This window comes from Hemibagrus wyckioides, linkage group LG02, assembly GCF_019097595.1.
Source record: "Hemibagrus wyckioides isolate EC202008001 linkage group LG02, SWU_Hwy_1.0, whole genome shotgun sequence".
NCBI classification, from domain to species: Eukaryota; Metazoa; Chordata; class Actinopteri; order Siluriformes; family Bagridae; genus Hemibagrus; species Hemibagrus wyckioides.
Window position 1 is genome coordinate 17,447,008 of NC_080711.1, and position 24,806 is coordinate 17,471,813.

The 24,806-nt window shown below is 37.3% G+C and overlaps 1 protein-coding gene across 6 annotated transcripts in view; it reads left to right on the forward strand.

Annotated features, from left to right (window-relative positions):
* The window catches only part of septin9a (septin 9a), a 73,168-nt gene that overhangs the window by 12,835 nt on the left and 35,527 nt on the right, over window positions 1–24,806 (forward strand). For 3 of the 6 annotated variants that reach the window (XM_058406308.1, XM_058406337.1, XM_058406329.1), the window contains one exon: window positions 13,356–14,009. The exons of 1 other annotated variant lie outside the window; for it this stretch is intronic. In XM_058406308.1, the coding sequence (XP_058262291.1) occupies window positions 13,356–14,009 (654 nt within the window). Of the gene's footprint in view, window positions 1–5,146; window positions 5,421–12,744; window positions 12,829–13,355; window positions 14,010–24,806 lie in introns of those variants that run through there. 2 more of the 6 variants (XM_058406316.1, XM_058406321.1) reach the window with 2 other exon arrangements.

The window sequence follows — 24,806 nt, forward strand, 5'->3', positions numbered from 1 at the left end:
AGTCTCTCTGAATCTGTCAGACATTAGGATGATTATAATTAGTGTTGCAGATCTACATCTATGTTCAGAGATGGATATTTAAATTTAAACAAGATAGAATTCTTTATGTTGGCACAGTGGAGCACCAAGGTCATTGCTCACAGCTCTGAAGTCTCTGGGTTACTGTCTGTAGATAATTTCACATCATTTCCCCATGTTCATGAGGTTCTCCTCCAGTTTCTTCTCAAAAACATGCCAATATATGGATTGGCTACACTAAATTACCCCTAGGTGCAAATTGGTATGTATGTGTTTGGTGTACCACCTTGGATATATTCCCACTTCATGCACAGTATTACCAAAAGATGCAATAGATCAATGAATGAATAAATGAATGAATGTATGAATGAACGCATTAAGTAAAGAACAAAAAAATGAATGAATGAATGAACACATTAAGTAAAGAGCAAAAAAAATGAATGAATGAATGAATGAATGAATGAATGAATGAACACATTAAGTAAAGAACAAAAAAATGAATGAATGAATGAATGTCATCCTTTACTCCATCTCCAATCAGGCTGCCTTTTCCAGAATTTTTATACTGTGCAAATATCACTAACCGATGTCACATGAGGTCAAAGGTCTAAAGACTTTCCTGAAAAGTGATAAGTAAAGTATCTCTAATTTTCTTCAATAATTTCTGCAATAACTGAAGGGTTTTTTGTCTTATCCTCCAGTGTGAACATAGTCATAGAATGATGTGTTAATATGAGTTAAGAATGAATGGATATAACCCCATAATATGTCACAAGTTGTGGTTATCCAATAGGTTCATCTATTTCCTGAAACTTCAACCTTCTTATCTTTTACCTTTATCTACAGCTAATCTTGTGCCCTGGCAGGTGTTCAGACATTTATATGTTCTCTACTCCTTACATATGATCTAGTTGTATGGCTATCATAAAAGGGCTTTACAAATGAAAGTCTATTTTACACTTGCCATCAGCACTAGTTAAACACCAGTTTTTAAATTACACCACACAACTAGTGAAAAGGAAATGTAAATACACTGACAATGTCAGAAATATTGCTTTTTGAAATTTTGTCCTTCAGATTTTGAATTCTTCCGCTGCAGCAATTTAAGTCTTGTTGACCTTTGGTAGCATTTTACCTTCTACCTGTCAATTTGTTTAGGTAGTCTTACCACATGCTTAAGTTTCATGCCATGTTTCTTGAAGCACCTTCCACTAGTTGGATTGACTTGATGGGCTCTTTTTTACCAACCATTTGGCTAGGCTGCTCCCACAACATCTAAATAGGCCTGACATCTGGTGATCACCCTAGGCCAGTGCTATCAGGTAGAATACCAGCTGACTTTTTTTGCTAAATAGTTCTTACATACTTTGGAACTGTGCGTTGGGTCATTGTCATATTGTAGGAGGAAATTAGCTCTAGCCTGGTGCCATCCACAGGGTATGTCATGGTTATTGCAAAATGGGTTAATATCCTTTCTTGTTCAAGATCCCTTTTATCATGTATAAATCTCTCTCTTTATACAGGTCTAGGCCATCACATTTCCTCCCTCATACTTGACAGATCTTGGCATTAAGCTCTCCTCTAGGATCTTTTCATTTTTTCTGCATATCACAAAAGTACTTCCTTGTGATCCACACACATCAACTTTAGGTGCTTTGGCCCATCTTAATTGCTTCCTTTCAATGACCAGTCTCAGATATGGCTTTTCTATTGCTATCTAGCTAGAAATTCAGAACCATGGAGTCACTTCTTGATTGTTGACGTTGAGACTTCTGTGTACCATTCAATTGAGCTGCCAGTTAATCCCTGTGAATCCCTGGTCCTCTTGCTCATTTGTGCAATGGGGCCTTTATTTTTCTATCCAGGTTAGAGTCAGATTATGATGTTCTTATGAAGTGAGTAATACACACTGTATCAAATCTTCAGGTATTTTTTTTTACATGGAATACCCTTCCTTTCTATAAAGAACAATACACTGTAATGTTTTAAGAAGTTATTTTTATACTCAGCTAGCATAAAGAAGGCCAGATTTATGGCTTCTATAATCAGCACAAGGGTTTTCAGGCCAACAAGCCTGAAAAGCTTTTAAATAATTGAGGGTCAGGAACTGCAAAGGTTTCCTTGGTGTAGTGAGGCATCCTTGGCAGACCAGTGGAAGCTGTCCTGGAAGGTCTCATTGGTGTTTTCAACCCCCCATTTGTCCACCCTGGAAACGGGATAGCATGAATTGCATTATTCTTCATCAGAAAGTGGTTGAGCGAATAAAGGGCCTGCACCATTTATTGTGGACGGAGGTGGCAGAAATATGCATGACTCCACACCAGTGCTTCCCTCCTTAGTGCACATGTGTAATGAGTAATATGTATGATATCTGTTTAATGAAATAAGGACTGCAGCCAGTTGGCACCTTTCTCCAAGTTGAGCTGGTCATATATTGCCAAATGTAGAGTCTTTTGGTCCATGTTATCTGTGGAGGTGCAGAGTAAGAGAGGTACAGAGAACTTTAATTCACTGGAGAAGCTATAGAGGTTGCTTTCACACTGCCAAAATTCTCCAGCAACCAATGACCAGCAGTGTCACAATTGTTCCAACAAAGTGTCAAAACAGCTCATCAAAAATATCTTAAATAAAATAGATGTTATTTAACAGCCATGAAATAGATAGCCTTGGTGCACATGTTTATGTTCTGTGTACAATCCATGTAGAGTACTAAGTACAGTGCTTAGGGTTGGGAGGTCTGGATGGATAAATTTATTGAGGCACATTCATGCAGTAAAAGTATCATTATTATTATTATTATTATTATTATTATTATTATTATTATTATTATAATATGCAATGCCTCAGTTTTATTGCTGCATCATCACGGTTTCTAGGTGTACACCCCCCCCAGCCCCCCCCCCCGCCCCCAAACCTCCACCCTTCCTTCCATGGCCAATGAAACTACTCAGATAATATAACTCAAAAATTGACCATGTCAAACCCTGTATCAAGTTATTACCATTAGTGGCAATCTTTAGAAAGTAATATAAATCAGTACATTTATACTCCATATATTCAAATAGAGCAGTATTAAATGGTCGTAAAATCTTCTAACATTTACATAAATAAGGTAAACTTAAAATAAGTAGCTAATTCACTGATGCACATACACATTCCTGTAGCAATAGTCTATTATTTTTATTTTATGTGCATTTATTTACAATATATCATTTCAACTAACACTATTGACACCATCTGTCTACTCACTATATTTCAAGCAGTGCTATTCCTGCCCTTACAGGTCAGTATCAGAGAGATTGTTCTCTTGGCGATGGTACAATTTTCAACTGCACCTGTTTGAGAATTCTCTAGATATCCTTGAAGTGCTGATGGAAAGGAAAAGGCACAATGTTGGAATTTTGTGAATCAGATGACAAAAAGTGGCTTTGGGATGCATATGAAAGAAGACTAAAGATAAAGATAATGCTGACAACTATTGTATTGCACATTTAAAAAGGAAATCAGAATTGTGCTTCAGCACCAAAAGGAGGAAAAACACAAATCATTGAAAAATAGTAGTGTAACTATGAGATAGTAGTGGTGACTGAGGGTAATATGTCTAAAATCACCAGCATTGTGTTGGGACTATACATTTAGTGCAAAGTATCTGAAAATGATTATTCTAGACATTCAGTTTGAAGGTGGAATTATCTACACAGAACAGACAGAGAAACCGTTTATCTTCAGCAAAGACACTAAGATGACCTGGAAGGCAGCAGACATTAATATAAAAACAAGAATTAAAATGTTTATGTAAAAAAAGATGTTTATAGAAAAAAGCTTCAAGAGAGATAAAAAATGTCAGATAGAACGCAGAAAAATCGACAGAAGTAGGAGCTGTTCTCCCACATGAGTCTTAGGATCAAGGACAATAAGTAAACTGCAGGGAGATTTTTAGAAGTGAGTGTCATGAGGAGTCCGAATATATTTTATATATCTTATACCACATCATTTCATCAGCATTTTTTTAACAAATCGCAGACATCTGAGACTCTTTCCATAAATGTTAAATTAGCATCTTCTTACAGAAAACCATATCAACAATGTGCCCCTCCACCCTTTTCTCCCTAATTCATAAGTCATCTGTCATCTGTCAAATACCAACTGGGGTGAAAGATAGCACATTCTTCCTCTGCTACATCATATGGCATGTGCTACATCATAAGGCAGCATAATACACTAAAAGTGCTATCTGCCATCTTCCATATACTGTACATGAGCTCACAGATGTCCATGTTTGGCTATTGTTGCTCTGACTGATATGCGAGAAACCATATTCCATCCCTCCTAACCCATCCCAGTGAACAGCTAATTCTGATCCCTCTAACTTCTTATCTCCCAGTGATCTGTTCATACTACAGAAATAATAATGCTAAATTATTAATGATAATACATCAGAGTGAGTACATTTCGAAAAACTTTGGAATAACAGCCAGAATTAGAAATAGAAAATCAATTCACACCTTTTAACCAGTCAGAACTGAGTGTTCAAGGCCTCATACTGATGACAAGGCATAGTGTAAAGACAACAAATAATCATCTTGATATTAATTTTCAGTGATAAATGTTTGATCTCATACATTTTGTGCAGTTTGGGTTTGTGAATTATTAGCTTGAGGCTTCTTACTGATTTTCTCTTACTGGAAAAACAAACTACCTGGAATACTCCTCCATCCCACTGTTGATCTGAATCAGTTCGTATTGCTGAACTTTTTCACAGGTTTAACAGTGACCTCCACCAGAAATGGTGGTTTGCATTCTGCATTATAAGTTTGTGAGTTAGATGGAGGTAAAGGCAGACACAGACCTCATAGTTTCTGTGCTGGAGATTTATGGAGGTCTTTGAGCTTCCCTGAGTGTGTGTACATGTATATATGTATGTAGAAATGCATTTCTATTTGTGTAGAAGGTTGATATACTGAATTCTAACTGTAAAAAAAGTGGCATGTTCACTAGAAGAACCCATTTTAGAGCGTAACCTACACAGCAGTAGGGAGGAGCAAGGGAAAGAGGGAGAGAGTGAAAGCAAGAGAAAGAGCGTGAGGAGGGGGAGGGGGTTGTCATAGCTTGCTCATTCGGAGGTCTACTGCATTCAGAAGACTGGAGGAAGCAGAAGAAGCAGAAGAAGTTTGTCCTTTAAGAAAGTAGGGGGCTTGGATCTGTGGACAGCGGCAATCACTTAGCTCCCCCCTCCCCCCATTGCCTCCTAATTTGGGATTTGTTTGGAGGCCAGAGACTGGAGTGCATCTGTGAGAGATTGCCTTGCTAGGAAACAGAATACCGAGCTTTCATATTCAGCCACAAAATGTCTGATTCCACAGTTAATACTCATTTGGAGGGGATCATTTCAGACTTTGAAGGTTAGTGTTTCCTTTTTTTGCATCAAGTTCATATTCATCATGCTATATGGACAGGTTTGACTACTTTTATTTGTGTTTATGTGGTCATCTGAATATATGCTTTTGGTTTATATTTCGATAAATGAGTGTAAGAGTTAATCTACACCAAGTGCTCAGCCTCTCATTTTTGCCCATTTTTGCTTCGCTTCAGCTCTGCTAAATGATTATGTAGGACTTTGGTTTGTATTTTTGTGTCTAAGAATAACAAAAATTGAGGAATATGTAATGTCTCTAAGCTACACACTTTGATGAGAAAGAATGACAGAAAAAAAAATACTTCATTCTGGTAAAATTAGAAAACCTTTACACCACATAAACCTGTGAGAATAATAGCTAAATACTGTGCATTCTTTATTCACTCTATTCCCTGGCAATAACTACTTGTTCTAACATCTCTTTTATCCCCCTGCAATTCTCTTCTCTCAGCACCCCATTCACCTGACAGACACACACACCTCTTTATTGACATATGTATACATACACACACACACACTCTCTCTCTCTCTCTCTCTCTCTCTCACCCACACACACACGCACACGCACACACACACATTATACATATATCACTTGGTTTGCTCCTAAAGCACAAGTCTGTGTGTAATGTAAAAGTGTGTCTGTTAGTGTGTCTTTTACTTCATCTGCTGAGGCTTCACACTTTCCAAATGAGACAGGACATAGAGGAGTAGTAAGGGAGGGGAGGGGCAAAATTACACAGGAAGTGTCAAAGTGTTTGGATAGTAAATAGTGCCTCAAAATGTGCCCTATAAACACACTTTCACCACACAAAGAGCATACAATTTGTCTTTTGATAGGAGACAGACAGAAAATACATCATTTATTTATTTATTATGAAGCTAAATTTGTCCCACATGATTGCAAGCTGCACGCTGTGAACATCCTAAATTGGCTTGTGATTTTTAAGGACAGTCAGTCCTGCATTACTGTGAAACTGTACAAGCATGATAAAACCCCGCATCATGCAGCAGTTTCGGCTGTTGGTGAGCTTGTACTTTTATGGCATGTGCTCCATTAAATGTGACTATTTGTGGAGCCTGTTCACTGAACTAACCACATTGTAAAGCCAAATATGTTCTTTATGAACAGTGTCTTTGCTATTTACTCTCCACTGCAGCAGTGTGTCTGGCTATAAAAACATGTAAACTATATTCTTCATTATCTGTATTTTGTTCTACTATTGTAGAAGATTTATAATAGAATTAAGGGTTAAATCAAGTGAAGCAGTGAATGAATTCTTCTGCTTATAGACATGCAGGTTAATCTCTTCAGCTGAAGGCAGACAATCTTCCAGTCTTTCAGTCTTAACAAAGAAATCAGCCTGTATCTTATCTAATGCCTATTTCTAGTTTTCCTGTCTCCACACTGCTTGTGTTGATCTCAGGCTCCTTCAGAGACATGTGACTTATTATAGTTGGGTGTGTGTACTACTACTGATCTTTATTTTTCTTTTTTGGACACAGAGACTAAAATTCCTGCCCATGGTCAGACAAGGCCTCTAAAAGTCCATGCCAGATGTCTCGTAGGTTCGGAACAGTGCAAAGAATGACTCCTCTTTATTCACATATGCCTTGGTGTATGAGTTAAGCGCTTGGGAATTTGCATTTGTGGTCTCATAACTGTGCACCTAAGGGGAAAAAGACTTCCATTCTTCCATAAACGGCTCCAGTCAGACACTTTAATTTTATTGATCAAATCTGTTGTAAAAATGTTACCTGTCGATTTGTTACTGATTTCTGCTGAATTATAAAACATGATACTCCATGAATTAATAAATACAGTGGTTGATAGTGAGCAGTGAGCTGTTCATGTTTGTGGTATGTTTTTAATAAGTAATGACATTACTCTCATCTTTTCCCTGTAATTCTTGCAAAGCTAACCGATAAACACTAGCCAATCTAGTGGGTATCTGTAAGCTCATATATGCGGACAAGGGCAAAAATATGCATAAATCTCAACTTACCTGTTGAAATCCCAGCTCTGTGGCATATAGAAAATGAATGCTTGCCTGTTACTCGCTTATATGATTGCAGGTTAAACATCAGAACAAAGTGGGATCTATCACACTTATATAACACAAATAAAATCTCGGATATGTCTGAGATAAGTAGCTGTAATGGATGTTTGCCAATATGAATATATAAGTGAATGAAAAGTGTGAAAATTAAAAAGAATGACTACTGATAGGAGTTATTGTATCCCTATCTTTTCTCATTATATTGTCCCATGTTGAATTGCCATATCTAGAGAAGCTTCTCACACTGAAGATCCTGTCAACCTCTTATTAAAGATAAATGGGCTGTGGTAATAAGTGCACTGTTTTTTTTTTTGCATGGGTACACATGTATGAGAATACATACAGGAAAAATAACATGTACGCTCATATCTACAGGCACATATTTGTATGCTGTGTGAAAGAAAGAATAGGAGCTGTTTGTGGTAATTGTGGCTGAGGCAGTGAGCACCAGAGCACTGACAGATCTGTGTGTGAAAGAGTAAATGTGTGCGTCCATATGTTTACCTTACAGCTGACCACGCAATGTCAAGAGATTGTGTGCACAGGGACCATCGTTTCTGTGCAAATTCAGTTCCCCATGCCAGGCAAGCAAGACAGTTCTGTGTTTTATACAGTTGTACCTGACAATCATAAGTTCAGGTTCATCATAAACATGATATTTTCTGGAAAAAAAGTGATTGATATTAAAAGGAATCAACATCTGTTTTGTCCTGAAAGAACACTATTGACCTACAGACATAATGCCACAAATCCCTGTGTCATGGATTATAAGTTTGTCCTGTGTACACAGAACAGTATACAGCCATCCGACTGCAACCTGGGATCTTATGAAGCTTGTGAATAAGAAGGTGTACACCGGTTATATTTTTGCATCAGTGGCTAACTAGAGTTCAGTAGATGTTTGACAGGTTTGTTAATTGGACAATCATCATATCAAATTTGTTATAATGAACTGACACAAAATTCTCTGCAGCAGTTTGTGTGTCTGCCACTCAAACTATCTAGCATTGTCACAAAGTCCAAATACGTGTATATATTTCTGGTATCTTCTTAGCTTTGTGGTTTATAATGATTGTACTGCATTTATTATTGTATTGTATTTTGTCTGACTACTTGTAGTAATCCAATGCAGAGTTCTGTACAGATAATGCTTTCAATAGTAATAATAATAATAATAATAGTAATAATACACAGTGAGCATGTTTGCCACACACCTGGCATCCTCTCCAGGGTATACCATGCCCTGTGCTGTGAGTCTTTTTGGAAAAGCTCCAGGTTCCCTGCAACCCTGTATGATAAACAGTGTAGAGAATGGATGGGATAATACGCAGTATATTATAATTATATATGTTTTTACACAGATTGTTTTTCTCAAGTTCACAGAATTTTGCACAAACCACTTCAAGGCAATGCAGGGAAATTTATTTAAACAGTCCGCTCTATGGGTGCTGTATTAATAAGATTTGCTGAATTTTTGGGGTGCTACTTGTATGTCCAGTATTTTCAATTCACAGACAAAATACCATGTACTTTAACTTCAAAAATCTTTGTAACTTTATTTACATTTTGGAAAATGATTTTGATTTTCATGATTTTCTTTCATGTGTTCCTCCATTTACCAAAATAACAGTGGTTGGCTTTATTTTTTTCCTCTTTGCTCATAGAAAGCTTGAATTTTCTTCTTAAAATTTCTTTCTCAAGATATCTGACATTTTTATGCATTTTATGCATAATGCATTTTGTGATTCTAGTCAGACATATAAGGCATCTGGATGGTCTGTGGTTTGGTTTTGAAAGTATTCCTAAAATCCAGTCTGCACCTTGCTATGACTTCCTTCAGACACATTCACACACACACACACACACATGCACACTTTTTTTTTTGTTTTGTTTTATCCATGAGCACCAGGCCTGCTGTATGCAGCTTATGAGCTCTCAGTTTCCTGCAGAGTGAGGACCAAATCAGTCTTTCTGTGTGTTGAAAAGAAACTAAATCCATGTGTTTGGCTGGCATGTTCTGCTATGTTAAGCATGCCATTGCCTGACTGCTTAAGGTGAAGGGATAGAGCTCTGCAGTAGACACCTTTGTGAAGGATCATGAGCCCCACTTGGCTTACCCTGTTGAAAGACCTTTATTTAGCAAATAGATACCTGTGAAAGACCCAACCAAGACCTCACATGGACTACACGTACATCGTCCACAGCAAAAGCAAACATGCTTTTACTACTCAAGGAACAAGTTTTTGCGGAGTTTTCAGTGACTTATCAGGCTATTTCTTGAACAGGCAGATGTTACCCAACTTGATTAGAAGCAGTCCACATTGTACAATCCTAGTGGTGTTGTGTGGCACAGCTGCTACTAGAGTTAATCATGCACAGATAAAATGTCTTTCTTGTAAAACATTGCCCAGCTGTCCAGCTTTGAAACTTAGTTATGAATGTGGAGGTGAAAAAGCATGCTTTCTGTCTAGACTTTTTCCATACAACCAAAAATGTCAAACAACTTTTAACTGGACAATAATCTGAACAAGAACATCATATCCAGGACTATGAGGTCATAACCTGCTAATATAGCTTGAATTTGAAGTTCAATTTGTATGTGACAAATCAATTTGAATTAAAGTTCAATTCGTATGTGACAAATCAAAGCTCATACTATGTGAAGTGAAGTATATTAACTCAGATTTATAAGGGCTGTTAACAAATGTTATAGACTGACAGATTAAACACTTGACATTTTTCAGATTAATCAAATCATAGTAAGGGTTCCTTATAATTGATAGCAATGATAAGGCAGTAGAGACGACATATTGTGTTCTGGTATGGTGCAAAGTAGTATTTAAAAGGAAGGCTGTGAAAATTATGCTGTCACAGACTGTTTGATGGCTTGGGAAAGTAGCTGTTTTTTAGTCTATTTGTGAACACCCATCTATTTGTGATGTTCAGGTACAACCTACTCTATGGAAGCAGTTGAAAAAGCAAATGTCTTTGGGTGACTGCTATCCTTGAGCACCTTTTTGGCTTTCCTCAAGCAGTGAATAAGGAAAATGTCCATTGAGAGGGCAGTTTCCTGCAGATGATCACAGCTGATCTCACCACTCTAATATGCATGACAGCCCTGTGAAATCTGGGTTAAATTAAATGGATTGGTGACAGACATAGTACCATCGAGCGTCCACAGTAAAGCTCTATGTTTTACTGCCTATATAAGTTCCAATGGCCTTAGATGAAACATAAACAAATGAAGTAATACTCTTAGGCCATATGCAGGCACCTTGGTACTTCCCATTCATCCCTGGGTCAGGCTCTCATGGAGATCACGATGGAGCTGACAGTGGGACTTGCCCACTAGGTAAAGGATGTCATCACCAGGGGGGGGCACACACCATGAACTGTAACCACATTCACACCTATACTGGCACTCGATGCTGCATCTGTAACCATTCAGTCCTTCAATCAAGAAGATGTGATCGTCTTTTACAATGGTGTAGCCAGGTTACAGCCAATTAATTTATTGGGTGACAGTCTAGACTGGGTCAAAATACTAATCAGCCACAGAAAAGGACATCACGTGGCTAAGCCCTATTTACTCAGCTGTTTGACAGTACGGCTATGAAATAGTTTCTTTCTAGAATAGTCTTAATACGTAAGCTAGCTAAACTTGTTTGTTTCTCACCTTTGCACAATCATAAAAGTGAACTTTTAAATCTTCTTCTTTCTGCGTTTCCCTTCAGGGGTGGCCACAGCGCATCATCTCTCTTCACCTATCCCTGTCTTCTGTATCCTCAACACTTGCACCCACTAGCTTCATATCCTCATTTATTACATCCATACACCTCCTCTTTGGCCTTCCTCTTTGCATCCTGCCTGGCAGCTCCATGTCCAACATTCTCCTACCAATATCCTCACTCTCCCTCCTCTGAACATGTTCAAACAATCTTAATCTGGCCTCCCTAAGTGAACTTTTAAATAGCCCAGAGTTATTGTAGCGGCCATTAACTGTGAGATTTCCCAAGTCCTTCTGTCTCACCTCATATTAGGAGTGTAAAGCAATGCAATTGGCTGTATGCTTTTAGTGCTCAAAATATTTGTGTCTTCTCTTGTATTTGGATTTAAACCGGAAGTTGACACAGTCTGTACCAGTCGTTTGTGTGTGTGTATATGTGTGCTTTGCCTATCCCCAAGAAACATGGGAAATCTCTTTGCGGCTAAGAAAAAATATTTTCATTCGCAGATTATAACCAAAAGCAGTTTGCAGTTTAGCTTTATTAAACTTTGTCAGCTTGCTTGTACCATAATTAAAGAAGAAAAAAATGCTTTTTCTATGCCCAAATATTTTAGGCTAATTTCACAGTTTTTGTGCAAACCTCCAATAGCTCGAAATGTTTACTTTCAGTAAGATATAAAGGTAAAGACTATTCTTATAGCTTTATTCATATAGGGCATATTACCTGATCAGTCACAATTGTTTTCATGTGTTTTTTGTTTCATATTCAGATATATACCTACATCGTGAAATATTGATAAAAGCTCTAAAGGCTCAAGGGCCCAACAGTGACAGCTTGGCAGGAGTTTTTCCTGACCTTTTGATCCGTGGCACAGCGTCTTAACCAATAACTGACCACATTTTTATTGTCATTATTAACTGCCCATTAATAATAAGAATGATATTATTATTATTATTATTATTATTATTATTATTATTATTATTATTATTAATAATAATAATAATAATAATAATAATAATAATAATAATAATAATATCTTACTCTGCCAGAGAGCGCCCAAGCTTCACGCTACATTATCACCGCCCCTGGCCACGCCCACGATTCTCAGAATAATGTATTTTCTTGCCATTGTTGCCTCAGTCTTTATCATTAGGGATAAATATAAATTGAATTTCATTTGTAATTTTTTATTCTGAGCGTTTATATTTCTGTAAATTCTGCTTTGAGACAGTGACCATTGTTAAATTTAAGCGCTATACAAATAAAATTGAATTGAAATTGAAAGTCGTAGTTTATTTTTTCTGACATATTTGGTCAAATGTGGCAATATATTTAATTATAATTCAGATGCATGCCTGATTAATTTAAATGATATTTGCGTGATGAGTTTAGACTTATAGAAGTATTGCATGGGTGTAGTTTACTTAGTTGCTGTAGTTAATTTAGCCTGTGTTTTTGTCCCGATTTGTTACTACATTACCCATAAACCACGCGGCGCGTTTGTTAGGCGAAACTGAACCCGGAGTAAAAAGGCTGTTCTCACGGTGGCGCTTCCACGTTTTATTTATGGCGACAATGTTGTCAAAACACGTGAAACGTGTCAAATCAGGTAAGTTTAGGCTTATATTATGAATTGGTTCGTTGATCATGATACAACGGAGATTTACTTGGTAATCTTCTCTTTTACATCAGTCGATTCTCCTCAAACTCTATATCTTCACTGTGTTTGAGCAGCAGTGGACAATATCTAAAATAGTTACAGATAAACCAGCAATTTTTCTGTATTTGGACTTGGTGTGACTGGAGATATGTCATGGAAAACCTGTGTGATTTCAGTTTGTATTAATATGCTGGAAAAGCAGATTTGCTTCTACATACAGTCGTGGGAACTAACTTGTTTTTAAACACATCTGAGTACTCTGGATAAGTTATTTCTTCATGAATTGTACAGAGAGAGAGAGAGTAAGCAGAGAGACAGCATATAACTACAAATAAAAAATTCTTCCCTCCACCTTACACAGTCTAAAACACCTTTCACTCTATTTTGATATCTTAAGCATTAGTAAAAAAAAAAAAAGATCCTTGACCATATAGGGCAAGTCTCACTTATTTTTTTTGTTTTGTTTTGTTTTGCAGCACTAAAACGATCATTCGAAGTTGAGGAGGTTGATTCTCCCACAAATCCTTCACAGCTTTCACGCCGAAATGTCAATCCCCTTCGCTCTTCTGCCACAAGTCGTTTTCATGAACTGGGATCCCGGAACTCAGAAAACTCCTCAAGACATGGCTCAGAATCCTCATCCAGTGGCCAGCGCTCTCCCAAGAGCAGTGGGCGGCGCATGGAGCTTTCACGCCGCACTGAAATCTCCATCGACATCTCCTCCAAACAGGTGGACAGCTTGCCCAGCCCTGGCATTAACCGTTTTGGCTTGAGGCGACCAGAGATCTCGCTTCATAACAGAATTCCAGAGCCGAGCTCACCCAGGAGGGCAGAGATAACCCTTTCACGAGCACAGGAACCATTAGCTGCCTATCGAAGAGCTGATGTGCCTTCATCAGCTGCAAGAAATCCTGAACCTGTTCAGAGGAAGGCTGAGTCTCCTAGCACAGTGGAGAGTTCGTCACTGCTAGGCAGACGGACTGAGCCACTGGTTAACAGGCAGGTAGAGACTTCATCTCCATCCAGAGAGTCTGAGAACAGCTTCTCTTCAGAAGCCAGCATGACCCCAAGCTTTGCTGAATATAAAACCACACCAGCAGCACAGGAGAATTCCAGCAGAGCTACAGACAGTGAGTCAATGATCTAATTTGTTACTGACAAAATCGCTTGCTTTTTTAAACTATCTAACTCAACCATGCTGATGACTTTAACAATAAGCTAGTGTAAGGGCTATGTGTGGAAAATTATTTGAACTTGTAAAGGATGGTGGCTCTCATCACTGTCGCCCGGGTTCGATCCCTGGGCAAGAAACCAACCCAGCCACTGAGGGGTTAACTCTTAGTGCTGGTCCCAAGGCCGGATAAAATAGGAGTGTTGCTGGCGTAAAAACCTGCGCCAAAGTCAAAATGTGTGGTTCTACAATCCATGCTTCTAAGAAAATAATTTTAAACTAATTAGATAACACTAATGACTACATATGTTACAGTGTCTCAACTGGCTTAAAATAGAAAGTGGGCACTAAATGTTAACAAACATAAATACCCAAATAAGTAAAACAAGTTTTCTGATGGTTAAGAAAAACACCAGTCAGTTGTCAGTTGCCGGCCAGAATAAAGCTTGTTAACACAATAATAAATGACTAATCAGTAAAAAAAAAACATATATAAGAATGTTAAAAGGAGTATAACCCCTAGATAAGTTAGGGTTAACAGTATGTCTGAATGCTTATTCTTTTTTTCTTTTTTTTTTACTTCTGGCAATAAATCCATTACCAAATGCAGTCTTCCCTCTTCCACTGCAGCATTTATGGATTAAAGTTCTGTTTTAAATGAGTCTGACTCGGAATCTCATGGCTCAATCTATACCATTGCAGTCCACGTTATTAGAAACATCTGCACATTCATGCAGTTATCCAATCAGCCAATCGTGTAGCAGCGTCACAATGCATAAAATCATGCTAATGTTTACATCAAACATCAGAGTGGGAAAAAATTGTGATTAATGTGACTAACCATGGCATAGTTGTTGGTACCAGATGGACTGGGTTGAGTATTTCAGGAACTGAAAGTATTTTAAACACAAAAGTCTGTAGCGTTTGCCCAAAAACCCAAAAAAACAAAAAGCATCATCTTAGCAGATGATCTACAGGCAGAAACACCTTTTTGATGAGAGAGATCAGAGGAGAATGACCAGACTGGTCTGAGCTGACAGGAAGTCTGTAGTAACTCAAATAAGCACTCATTGCAACTGTGGTGAGCAGAAAAAACATCTCAAACTACACAGTACTTCAAACCTTGAGGTAGATAGACTTCACCAGCGGTAGACCATATTGGGTTTCATTTTTTGTCAGGCAAAAACAAGAATCTTAAGCACTGCATCATTCTGTATAAACTCCAGAGACTGTTGTATGTGAAAATCCCAAGAGATCAGCAGTTTCTGAAATACTCAAACCAGGTACTAATATCTTCTGGTACTAATATCCATACCAGGTCACTTTTTTTCTTCATTCTGGTGTTTGATGTGAACATTAAGTTAAGCTCTGGACCTGTGTTTACATGGTTTTTTGCATCACACTGGTGCCAAATGACTAGCAAAAATTTACAACCATAACCATGATATTTCTACAAAATAAACTGAAAATGGTTCCAAGTTCCTAGAGCCTTTAAGGGTTTTAGTCAGCTACTGATTTATTAGTTTATATTTACAATGCTTTATAAAGAAAGTAACAAACAGAAATATAAAGTAATTCATTAATGCTAATTTACACTACTAATTGAAAGATGTTTTAGAAATACCAAGCAAAGTTTGTGCTTTGAGTGCTAATCCTCCTCGGAAAAAGGCTCTTTGTGAGCATCCTCCAGGCTTAAATGGTTACCCATGATACAAACAAGAAAATCCTGTGCTGATGAGAATAACAGGAGCCTCTTATAGAAATGAATTTGCCCTGTGTAGCTCTGGATCAGGGTGACGTCAGGCAGCTAGCATGTGACAGGGAAGAACTGAGGTGCAGAAACTTGTGCTAGGCTGACAGCCATGGCTAAATTATTATGGTTGAAGTTGATTTTATCTCTTTTTCCAAGCCTTTTTTAAACAATTGAAAATATGTTTTTGAATATCTGGGCAGTATCCAAGCAATCCACATGCTGATAATCTGATTGATTTAACTGCTTGTGGTGTATAGAGCTAAAGAACTTCTGTAAATGGTGATTGTGTTCTGCTTATTATTCTGATACGTGTTGTTTGATGAATGAAACTATTTAGCGACTGGAAAGTTACTGGAAGCATTGCTTCCTAGAGCAAGGTTCAAACATTTTCATAATATTTGGGTCTATAATAATGTGCATTATTTGTCACTTGATAATTTGACCACCTTTATATTTTGGGGTCAAAGTTTTCAACAAATCTTTATAGGGATCCATTTATAGATTTCCTCTATACTCTTGGGCAAAACAGGACCAATGGGTTGTTTGTTTGGGATCTAGGGATGAAGCCTGATTATTCTTATCTTGACCCCTGTCTGAGTAGCCGGTTCATATGCCTATTGTTTTTTGGGTTTGGAAAACAGAAAACTGCAAACAAGCTTATGAATGTGTCACTTATGAATGAGGGGCTTGTAATTTCAATCATGTATACAGTATCTGAGCTATGCTATCTTCATATATAGCCAAGTCCATAAATATTTCAATATTGGATATAAAGTTATTATTATTCTAATTGTCTCCAACATGGCATTGATATTGAGTTCAAATAATGAGTTTTAAGCTGAGGTTATAGGTATCCCAATCAACTGAATGGTGTAGTATATAGCAAATGTATATAATCCTGTTTTATGTGGCCTTAAACTAAGTAAGCAGATAAAAGGTCTAGGGTGTTGCAATAGCATTTGGTATCTGTGCCTGTATTGTATTGTGGTCAGTTAAGTTTTTAAAAAAATTGAGTAAGCCAGAAAATTGGGATTGTCCTAGCTGGATAAGAGAGAAGCTACTTGTTATTGCACATGAAGGAAAACAATGTTGTGGTGTCATGAATTTTTTAATCCTTGCATACTGGCCAAGATCCTCAAAGAACATTTAAGTAAGCCAAGATGTTTCTAAGAGTTGGTTTGTCATTCTTGTGCGCTTTGCACAAAAAGTATATGCATAAAATCACAGAGGCTTGAGGGACTGCAGGACGGTGTGAGATTCCATAGATAAAATGCAGTATAAAAATAGAAAGCCTGCGATTTACAGCTATGTATGTCTGTGGTGTCAGAATCTGAATGAGTAATCGCTAAGAGGGAAAGAGCTAAGAGGGGAGCATTATTTGTAAGGACTGCTATTTGGAAGTGAAGATATTAAATAAATGTAGTAAATAAATAATAAATACAATGTAGTATGCTGTAAAATAAAAGCTATTTAGCTCTTGATGCACATAAAGAAGCTTTATTACTTTGGTAGATTTTTTTATTTGTCCCTTTTTCCGCTGTTGTTTCCCTCTCCCTTTTTTAAGTCTTGTAATGTCCTCTTGTTTGCTCTTCTCAGTGCTTTCTTAGTGTGGTTTTCACATTTTTTATTAGTTTATGCTCCTTCTGTATTGAAAAATGTGTTAAAGCATCTAATAATGCTAAAATGCTTTCAATGATTTTCCACATTTTGTCTCCGTAAACCACAACAATATATTTTAAATGAAACAAGATGTGATTGAAGTGTAGACTTTAATTAAAGATTTAGTTGGCTTTAATTCAAGTAGTATAGTAATTTCACATGTTTAAGAGTAATTTAATAGCAGACTGATTCATGGTCAGGTGTGGTCTCTTTCCATCAGTATTGATTTTCATTTGATAGCTGTTCATGGAAACTCTCAATATGCGGTCCCAAGAGGTGTCGATGCAAGTGAAGGAGACCATCAATCATCAGGCTGAAAAAACAAAACAGACATATCAGAGGAATAACAGGATTGGCCATATCAACAATTTGGTACATTATTAAAAGAACATTCTTAAAATGAATCACAATGAATTGCATTCATTGAATGAACCTCTCTGAGTTCAGAAGCCACACCTGAGTCTATTGAAACCCAAGATTAACTGATTAAACAGGTGGAATCAGGTGTGGCTCCTACCTGATACGTATGAAAACCTGCACCCACACCAGCTCTTTGCGGATAAGATTGGACACCCCTGCTTTATTCAATTCAATTCAATTCAATTTATTTATATAGCGCTTTGAACAACAGACATTCTCAAAGCAGCTTCACAAAAGTATAGAAACTTATAACGTTTTTTGTCCCTATTTTATACCTATTTTATCCCTAATGAGAAGAGTGTGTTGACGGTGGCAAGGAAAAACTCCCCGAGATGATATGAGGAAGAAACCTTGAGAGGAACCAGGCTCAGAAGGGAACCCTTCCTCATTTGGGTGATACTGGACAGTAAATATTGTAAATGTAAATCATGTCCTTTCTCCAACTGCAACCAAGGGCCCATGAGGAACTTTTAGGTCAGTGTAGTTTTTGAGTTCATTACAGACACTAATCCCTTGCTGTCACAAGCTGACAGATTTAATGTCAGATCTGTGATGGTGTGATAGTCTCCACTTGGCTCTGTCCATGGCTGTCTCCTGGTCACAGGCTATCCACACAGATACATCCATAGCGGCAGTGAGCACCACTAAGCGATGAGACTCCAACCAGGGGTAGAGCGTCTGGATGGGTCAGGCAGGTCCAGAAAGAAGTTGTTCAACCTAATGATGACTTCACTTGCATCAAAACTTCTTTGGACCACATTGAGAGTTCCCATGAATAGTTACCAAATGCAAATTCACCACTTGGAGTCAGCTCAAGACTTTGATACCCTTAATTTGCCATGAAATAATGAGGAAATGGACCACACTTGACCATGAAACTGCTCATCAGTCAACTATAAAATTACTTTTCAGCCTGTGGAAATGGAGGGACCATGTAAAAATGACTGTAATTCTAATGCAATATTTTTGTTAAACCACTTGAAATAAATCTGAAAGTCTACAATTCAGTCACTTCTTGATTTCTTAATCCTTTGTGGTGGTAGAGGCAAAATTAGGAAAATTTTAATTATGGACCAATGGACCCAACCGTAAGTAAAGGATTCTGGGACTGAATCTGTTGCAAGACAGTTATAAGTAATTATTTTATGCTGTGATTTTGAATACAAGGCATAGAGGAAATCCAGACACTGTGGAAAACCTTTTCAACATGTGAGGGAAGGCAACATGGCCCACATTTGAGTTCAATTACTGCTCACTCACACTCAAACTCAGCATGGCCACATCGTTTTCGTGATTCTTCCGGGGTGTGTGAGCATGTGAGTGGAAGTGGGTTCCAGTAAACGGGATGATTTAAAAAAAAAAAAAAAAAAAAAAAAAAAAAAATCTCTCTGCCATGGATTGGAATTAGAGTTTCATTTTTTTCTCACTCTTGTACAAGACATGCCAAATTTGGATGACTGGTTAGTTCTAAGACCAATAATAAGCCAATAAATGGGTCGTCATTTGCTGTTATCTTAGATTGGCCTGAAGTCTGTCTTTAATGAGCCCTCAGATATGAGAAAGTATGACCCTTTAACAGAATACAGCCAGAATACAATCACTGATTAAACATGGTCACAAATTGTACACCAGCAGTGGAACCAAGTTATTTAACCCTATCTGATGCAGTGAGTAGTTTGACCAGTAAAATGACCAAGTTTTTCCAACAGTGGATTTTTTCTTTATATTCCAAGACGACAATGCCAGGATTCATTGTGCTCAAAATGTGAAAGACTGGTTCAGGGAGCATGAGACATCATTTTCACACACACATTGACCACCACAGAGTCCAGACCTTAACCATTGATGATCAGTGGGATGTGCTGGAGAAGACTTTATGCAGTAGTCTGACTCGTCCATCAACACAAGATCTTGGTGGAAATAAATGTTGTGGCATTGCATAAGCTTATGGAAATGATGCCATGGCGAATGCCTGCCATAACCAAAGCAAAAGGCGGTCCAACAAAATATTAGTGTGTGACCTTTTTTGGTCAGGCAGTGTGTAAATATTTAAATAAATAAATGAGAAAATTCAATAATTCAGTTTATACCACAGCACATTTGGCAGGCCTGTCAGTGTAATAGAATCAGTGTAAATGCCATTAGAAGTCTGTGTAAAAGCCTGCTATGAGCTGTGGTGTCATAGCATCGCATAAAATCTATTCGAGTTTGGCCAGTACCAGCGTAGCATACTGCAGCTTCTGCTTGTACAGTGGGCCAGTGTGATGGTTGAAGAACAGAGTATGTGATTTATACAGTTTGCACAGTTTGGCCCCATTGCTTGAGTCTGCATCTGGGACTCCAGTTGTGCAATTCCATACATCACAATTGTTTAGTCAGATTTGAACAGTGGTGTTCAATATGTTCATCGTTTTATTGTTTAATACAGGTCAGTGTATGTGCTTCTTTTCTTTCTTTCTTGTTTTTTAGATGCTCTTAGCACATGCACACACATCACAATGGTAAGCTGATTAAAGTCTTATGAAAGTCCAGTTTTATATATCATTAAAGCAGTCTGTCTCCTCCACTCACTATAATAACCCTTTCCTTTCATCACAAAATTTAAAATTTAAACTCTGCAGATTCCACATCTGGGGTCTGATTTATCAAAGTGTGTGTAAAAGAACTGGGACTTTGAAATTTATGAGTAAGAGCCACCAGTACACACAAGAAAATTGGTATTTATCACACGTGTTGTTCATACAGCAGACACAACGGCCAGTGATAAATCTATGGCTTTCTAATTTGAAGTGCTCTTGCACAGCCATCGTCATCTGCATAATGATAAGCCCACTAATCTCCATATATGGTAAACAACTTCTCATTAAAATGGCTTGGAGCATTTTTCAAGATAAACCTCACCAACAATAAATGACGAGATACCGATGCATGAAGCATAGAGCAAAACAAAAATGGTTTATTTGGCACTCTTATGAGTGGTTAGTCTAATGAATGTGCTATTAAATTATATTTTTTGAGTATACATGTGCATTTTCTTGCCTTTATTTTCATTCAGAGTGAAAAGTCATAATATTTGCCAGTGTGACTCGAGCGATATCAGTTAAGCTAACACACTTCATTATTTAGCTTGTAGCTGGTTGAGAAATGCAAGACCTGTCTACAACATGTCTTTGAAATTCCCCAAGAATAGAGATCAAGTAGTACCACTGTCAGCATAGAGTTTCCACTGGTGCCTAAAAACATGCTCCTACTCCTCAAGCCACATGTGCACATGTGCCAAATCAAACAAGGCATCATGACAATCAATCTTTAGATGTATGATATTAAGGTACACGCCATCTTACCTGTCTGCACCACAATGATCACTAATTACTCTCTCCATTATAACTGTCAGTATATGAAATACGAGCTTATAATGATTTTGTGTGTAATCAATTTTATTATTTTTTTTACCACTAGGGGTATGCGTGTGATCAGAGTTGTATGGGAATATATACGCATGCATCTTCATGCTAAAGCAAAACTTGATGAAGCACATTCTATTCATTGAAACAGGAGTATGCACAGTTTATGATGAATGAGTCACTTTATGTGGACTTCACACAAGGTTCAACTGAAATGAGTCCCAGACCACCTTTTACAAGTGGAACAGGGATTGTGAACGAAAACAGCTTTCACACTTTACTAAATGTACTGAACTCTCGAGGTCTTGAGGGAAACAGCCCTGAGCCCGAAAAAAAAAATATGCACATTGCTGCATGCACAAAAGTGATGCATGGAATTGCACAATCTATCTATGGTTCAAAAAGCATTCTTCTTTGTGAAAGCAAACCTGTGATTATGAGACCCTCCCCCAAACAAGCCCAGGATCTGTCCTGGGTGTGGACTCGAGTATGCAGGCCAAGTGTGAAAACACCCTCAAAGGGATTCGAGTGCTGTCACTGTGCTGTTTCTCTTTTGCACTTTTTTTTTTATTCTTTGCATTATATTCCACAATTCCAGGCATCTTCTACGCAGTAGTGTTGCTATGATAAAGAAAAAGGAAAAAAAAAAAACCTAGTTTAGCCAAACTGTAAGTTGACTAGATGCTATAATTTGTTTTTCACTTCATTGATGTTGGAAAGTTATCGAGTTATCAGTTGACTGGTTGTGAATGCAGGGAGGTATTTTTATTTCCACTGCTCTCCAAGTGCTCCAGATGTGCTTGTCTGACCTGTGTTGGAGGGGTGAGTGGAGTAGGAGTGCATTCCAGAACACAGTGAAAAGCCAGGAAGTGATCTTTGTCCATTTACTTTGTCTGGGACGGACATTCTTCTGACTCATCAAACCCTCTGTCAATAGATCCCTAGCTAGACCATTAGGCATCCTTTTAAAAGTAAATAATGTGATGTTTCCAGAGACGGAGGCAGCGTGACTCCATGCTTTGTGCTGAATGATACATTGGTTGTGATGATTCACTTGGGACACTTTATCTCACATAAAGTGCTCCCTCTAGACTGAGGGAGTAGGACTTGTGCTTGTCACATGAGAGAAAATGATAAATTTTCTGCTTTGTGCTTTGGGTAAGATCTAATGGCATCCAGTGAGAAGCAGAGAGGGAATGAATATTCAAGAATACAGAACTGAATAAAGGTCTTTGAAATTAAGTGACTCCAGAGACATGATCCTTGTATTGAGAGAGACAAAGAGAGTCTCTGTTTCAGGATTAGTACGGTTTAAAATTTGGGCACATTACATGGATTTCCAAGTCATTGCTTGAAAAATTGCTCAGGTCTAATGAATGTGATGAAGGACAGTTGTCTGAAGAATGCTGTTTAGTGTACTACACTGATCTTTTACTTCATCCTTTCCAGTGCCACCTCTCTCTCCCACCATTTTAATGGAACAAAAGTAATTGGACACTTGGTTGCTCAGCTGTTCCATGGTGAAGTGTATCTTATTCCTTCATTATTTTACTAAAAAGTTCGCTGATAAAAGTTGTAGTTGATTTCATGTGTAGCATTTGTCATATAATCTTTTACTGTTAACCATGAAAAGCAACTATCCTACATAACACTTAGTAATTTGTAGCAGAATAATTGCAAGAGAAGAGTATGGAGAGGGGAAGGCATGGGCATGGGTGGTTGCCAGTGGACCCAGTTCCCTTATATACTGAATTTTGAAATGTGTTTTTCTGCTCAGATTCAGCCAAATGCAAACTCATCGAACTGTGCTTCACAGTATAGTACAATGACCAGAAGCATACTTCACACAAAAGCAACCCAAGTCTTTTTTTTTAAGACAAAGAAATGGTATGTTCTGCAGTGGCCAAGGCAATAACAGGGCCTGCACCAACTGAGCATTTATTTTGCTTGCTGAAAGCTGGGATTTCTATTGAATCCAGAATCCAACAAGAGATCAGAGAGTGATTCATCCTAGTGCCTTTTTAAGGATATGTGTGTGATGCCTATGAGTGCGGTCTTCTGTACTTAACTGGCTAATGGATTAAAACATCTTAATGTTCCTAATAAATTGATTTTTTTAAGTGTATTTTTGATGTGGTAGATGGTTTCTCACTCTAACATTGATACAGAGGTTGAAATCCCAGGAACATTGCTCCGGCAGACACAAGCACAGCAAATCCTACAATCTTTGTGTATCTGTAATCCTAGGAGTGATCCACCACTCAAGTAATGTCTGGTCAGTAGTGGGCGTATGCTGGTCTCATATTAGAGAGAGGGTCTGGTAAGAGGAAGCTAGTAACAGGCAAAATTCAGTACATTATTAGTTCAAGGAGACCACCATATATGTCATGCTATTGGACATGGGTATAGAGTGTAGATACAATGAAGGTGTACATAATAAAGAATGGTATCTATTATTATGTATTTTCCTGTAATATTAGCCTAAAATTAATAGTATTTAAAATGAAAGCATTTATTTTTTGTTGCTTAGATAAATGAACCTGAACAACATGCCATAGCATCAATAATATGAAAACTCTTCCAAGAAATATTAAATAAAAGCATCTAGTTTAAATCCTTTCATTTAGAATAATGAAACCCATCATCACTATGATTTTGAACTCTTTGAGAATCAACCTTGTGTTTGCTAATACTTTCTGCCTGACTGATTACTCACCTTCAACCCTTTGTGTTAATTCCTCACCTATTAAATGTGCAGCTCCACTTAGCTCCAGCAGGAGTAGCTGTTAGTCAGGTAGAGATGTGTGACTCTTTTACAGGTATGTTTGTACTGTAAGATGTACAGATTAAGAATGCTGTTTCCCCATGTGTGTGTGTGTGTGTGTATGTATGTGTATATATATATATATATATATATATAACCCTATTGAAAACCCCTGGAATGTCATCAAGAGGAAGATGGATATATAGCAAAGCTGAGCTGTTTGCTTTTTTGCAAAAAGAGTGGTATAAAGTTACCCAACAGGAATGTGAAAAATTGGTGGAGATCATGTCAAAGCGCATGCAAATCAGGGTTATTCCACCAAATACTGATTTCTTAATGTTATTTAGCCAAAGCATTAACACAATTTGTTTACAAATTATTTGCATTTTGTTTTATGTGAGTTATTAAAGCTCTGCAAATACTGCATGATCTTGAGTTATTTTGATGTGTTGTCATTTCCTTTAAATATACACTCGAAATAACAATAGTTATATCACCAATTCATGCACCTGTAAGAAAAAACATAAGAAACTGATTATTTTGCAGTGGTCTCTTATTTTTTTTCCAGAGCTGTATATTTCCATTTCATTGTCTGTACTGCTTATCCGACATTATATTTATATTTATTTATATATATAAATATATATATATAAATATATATATATAAATATATATATATAAATATATATATAAATATATAAATATATATATAAATATATAAATATATATATAAATATATAAATATATATATAAATA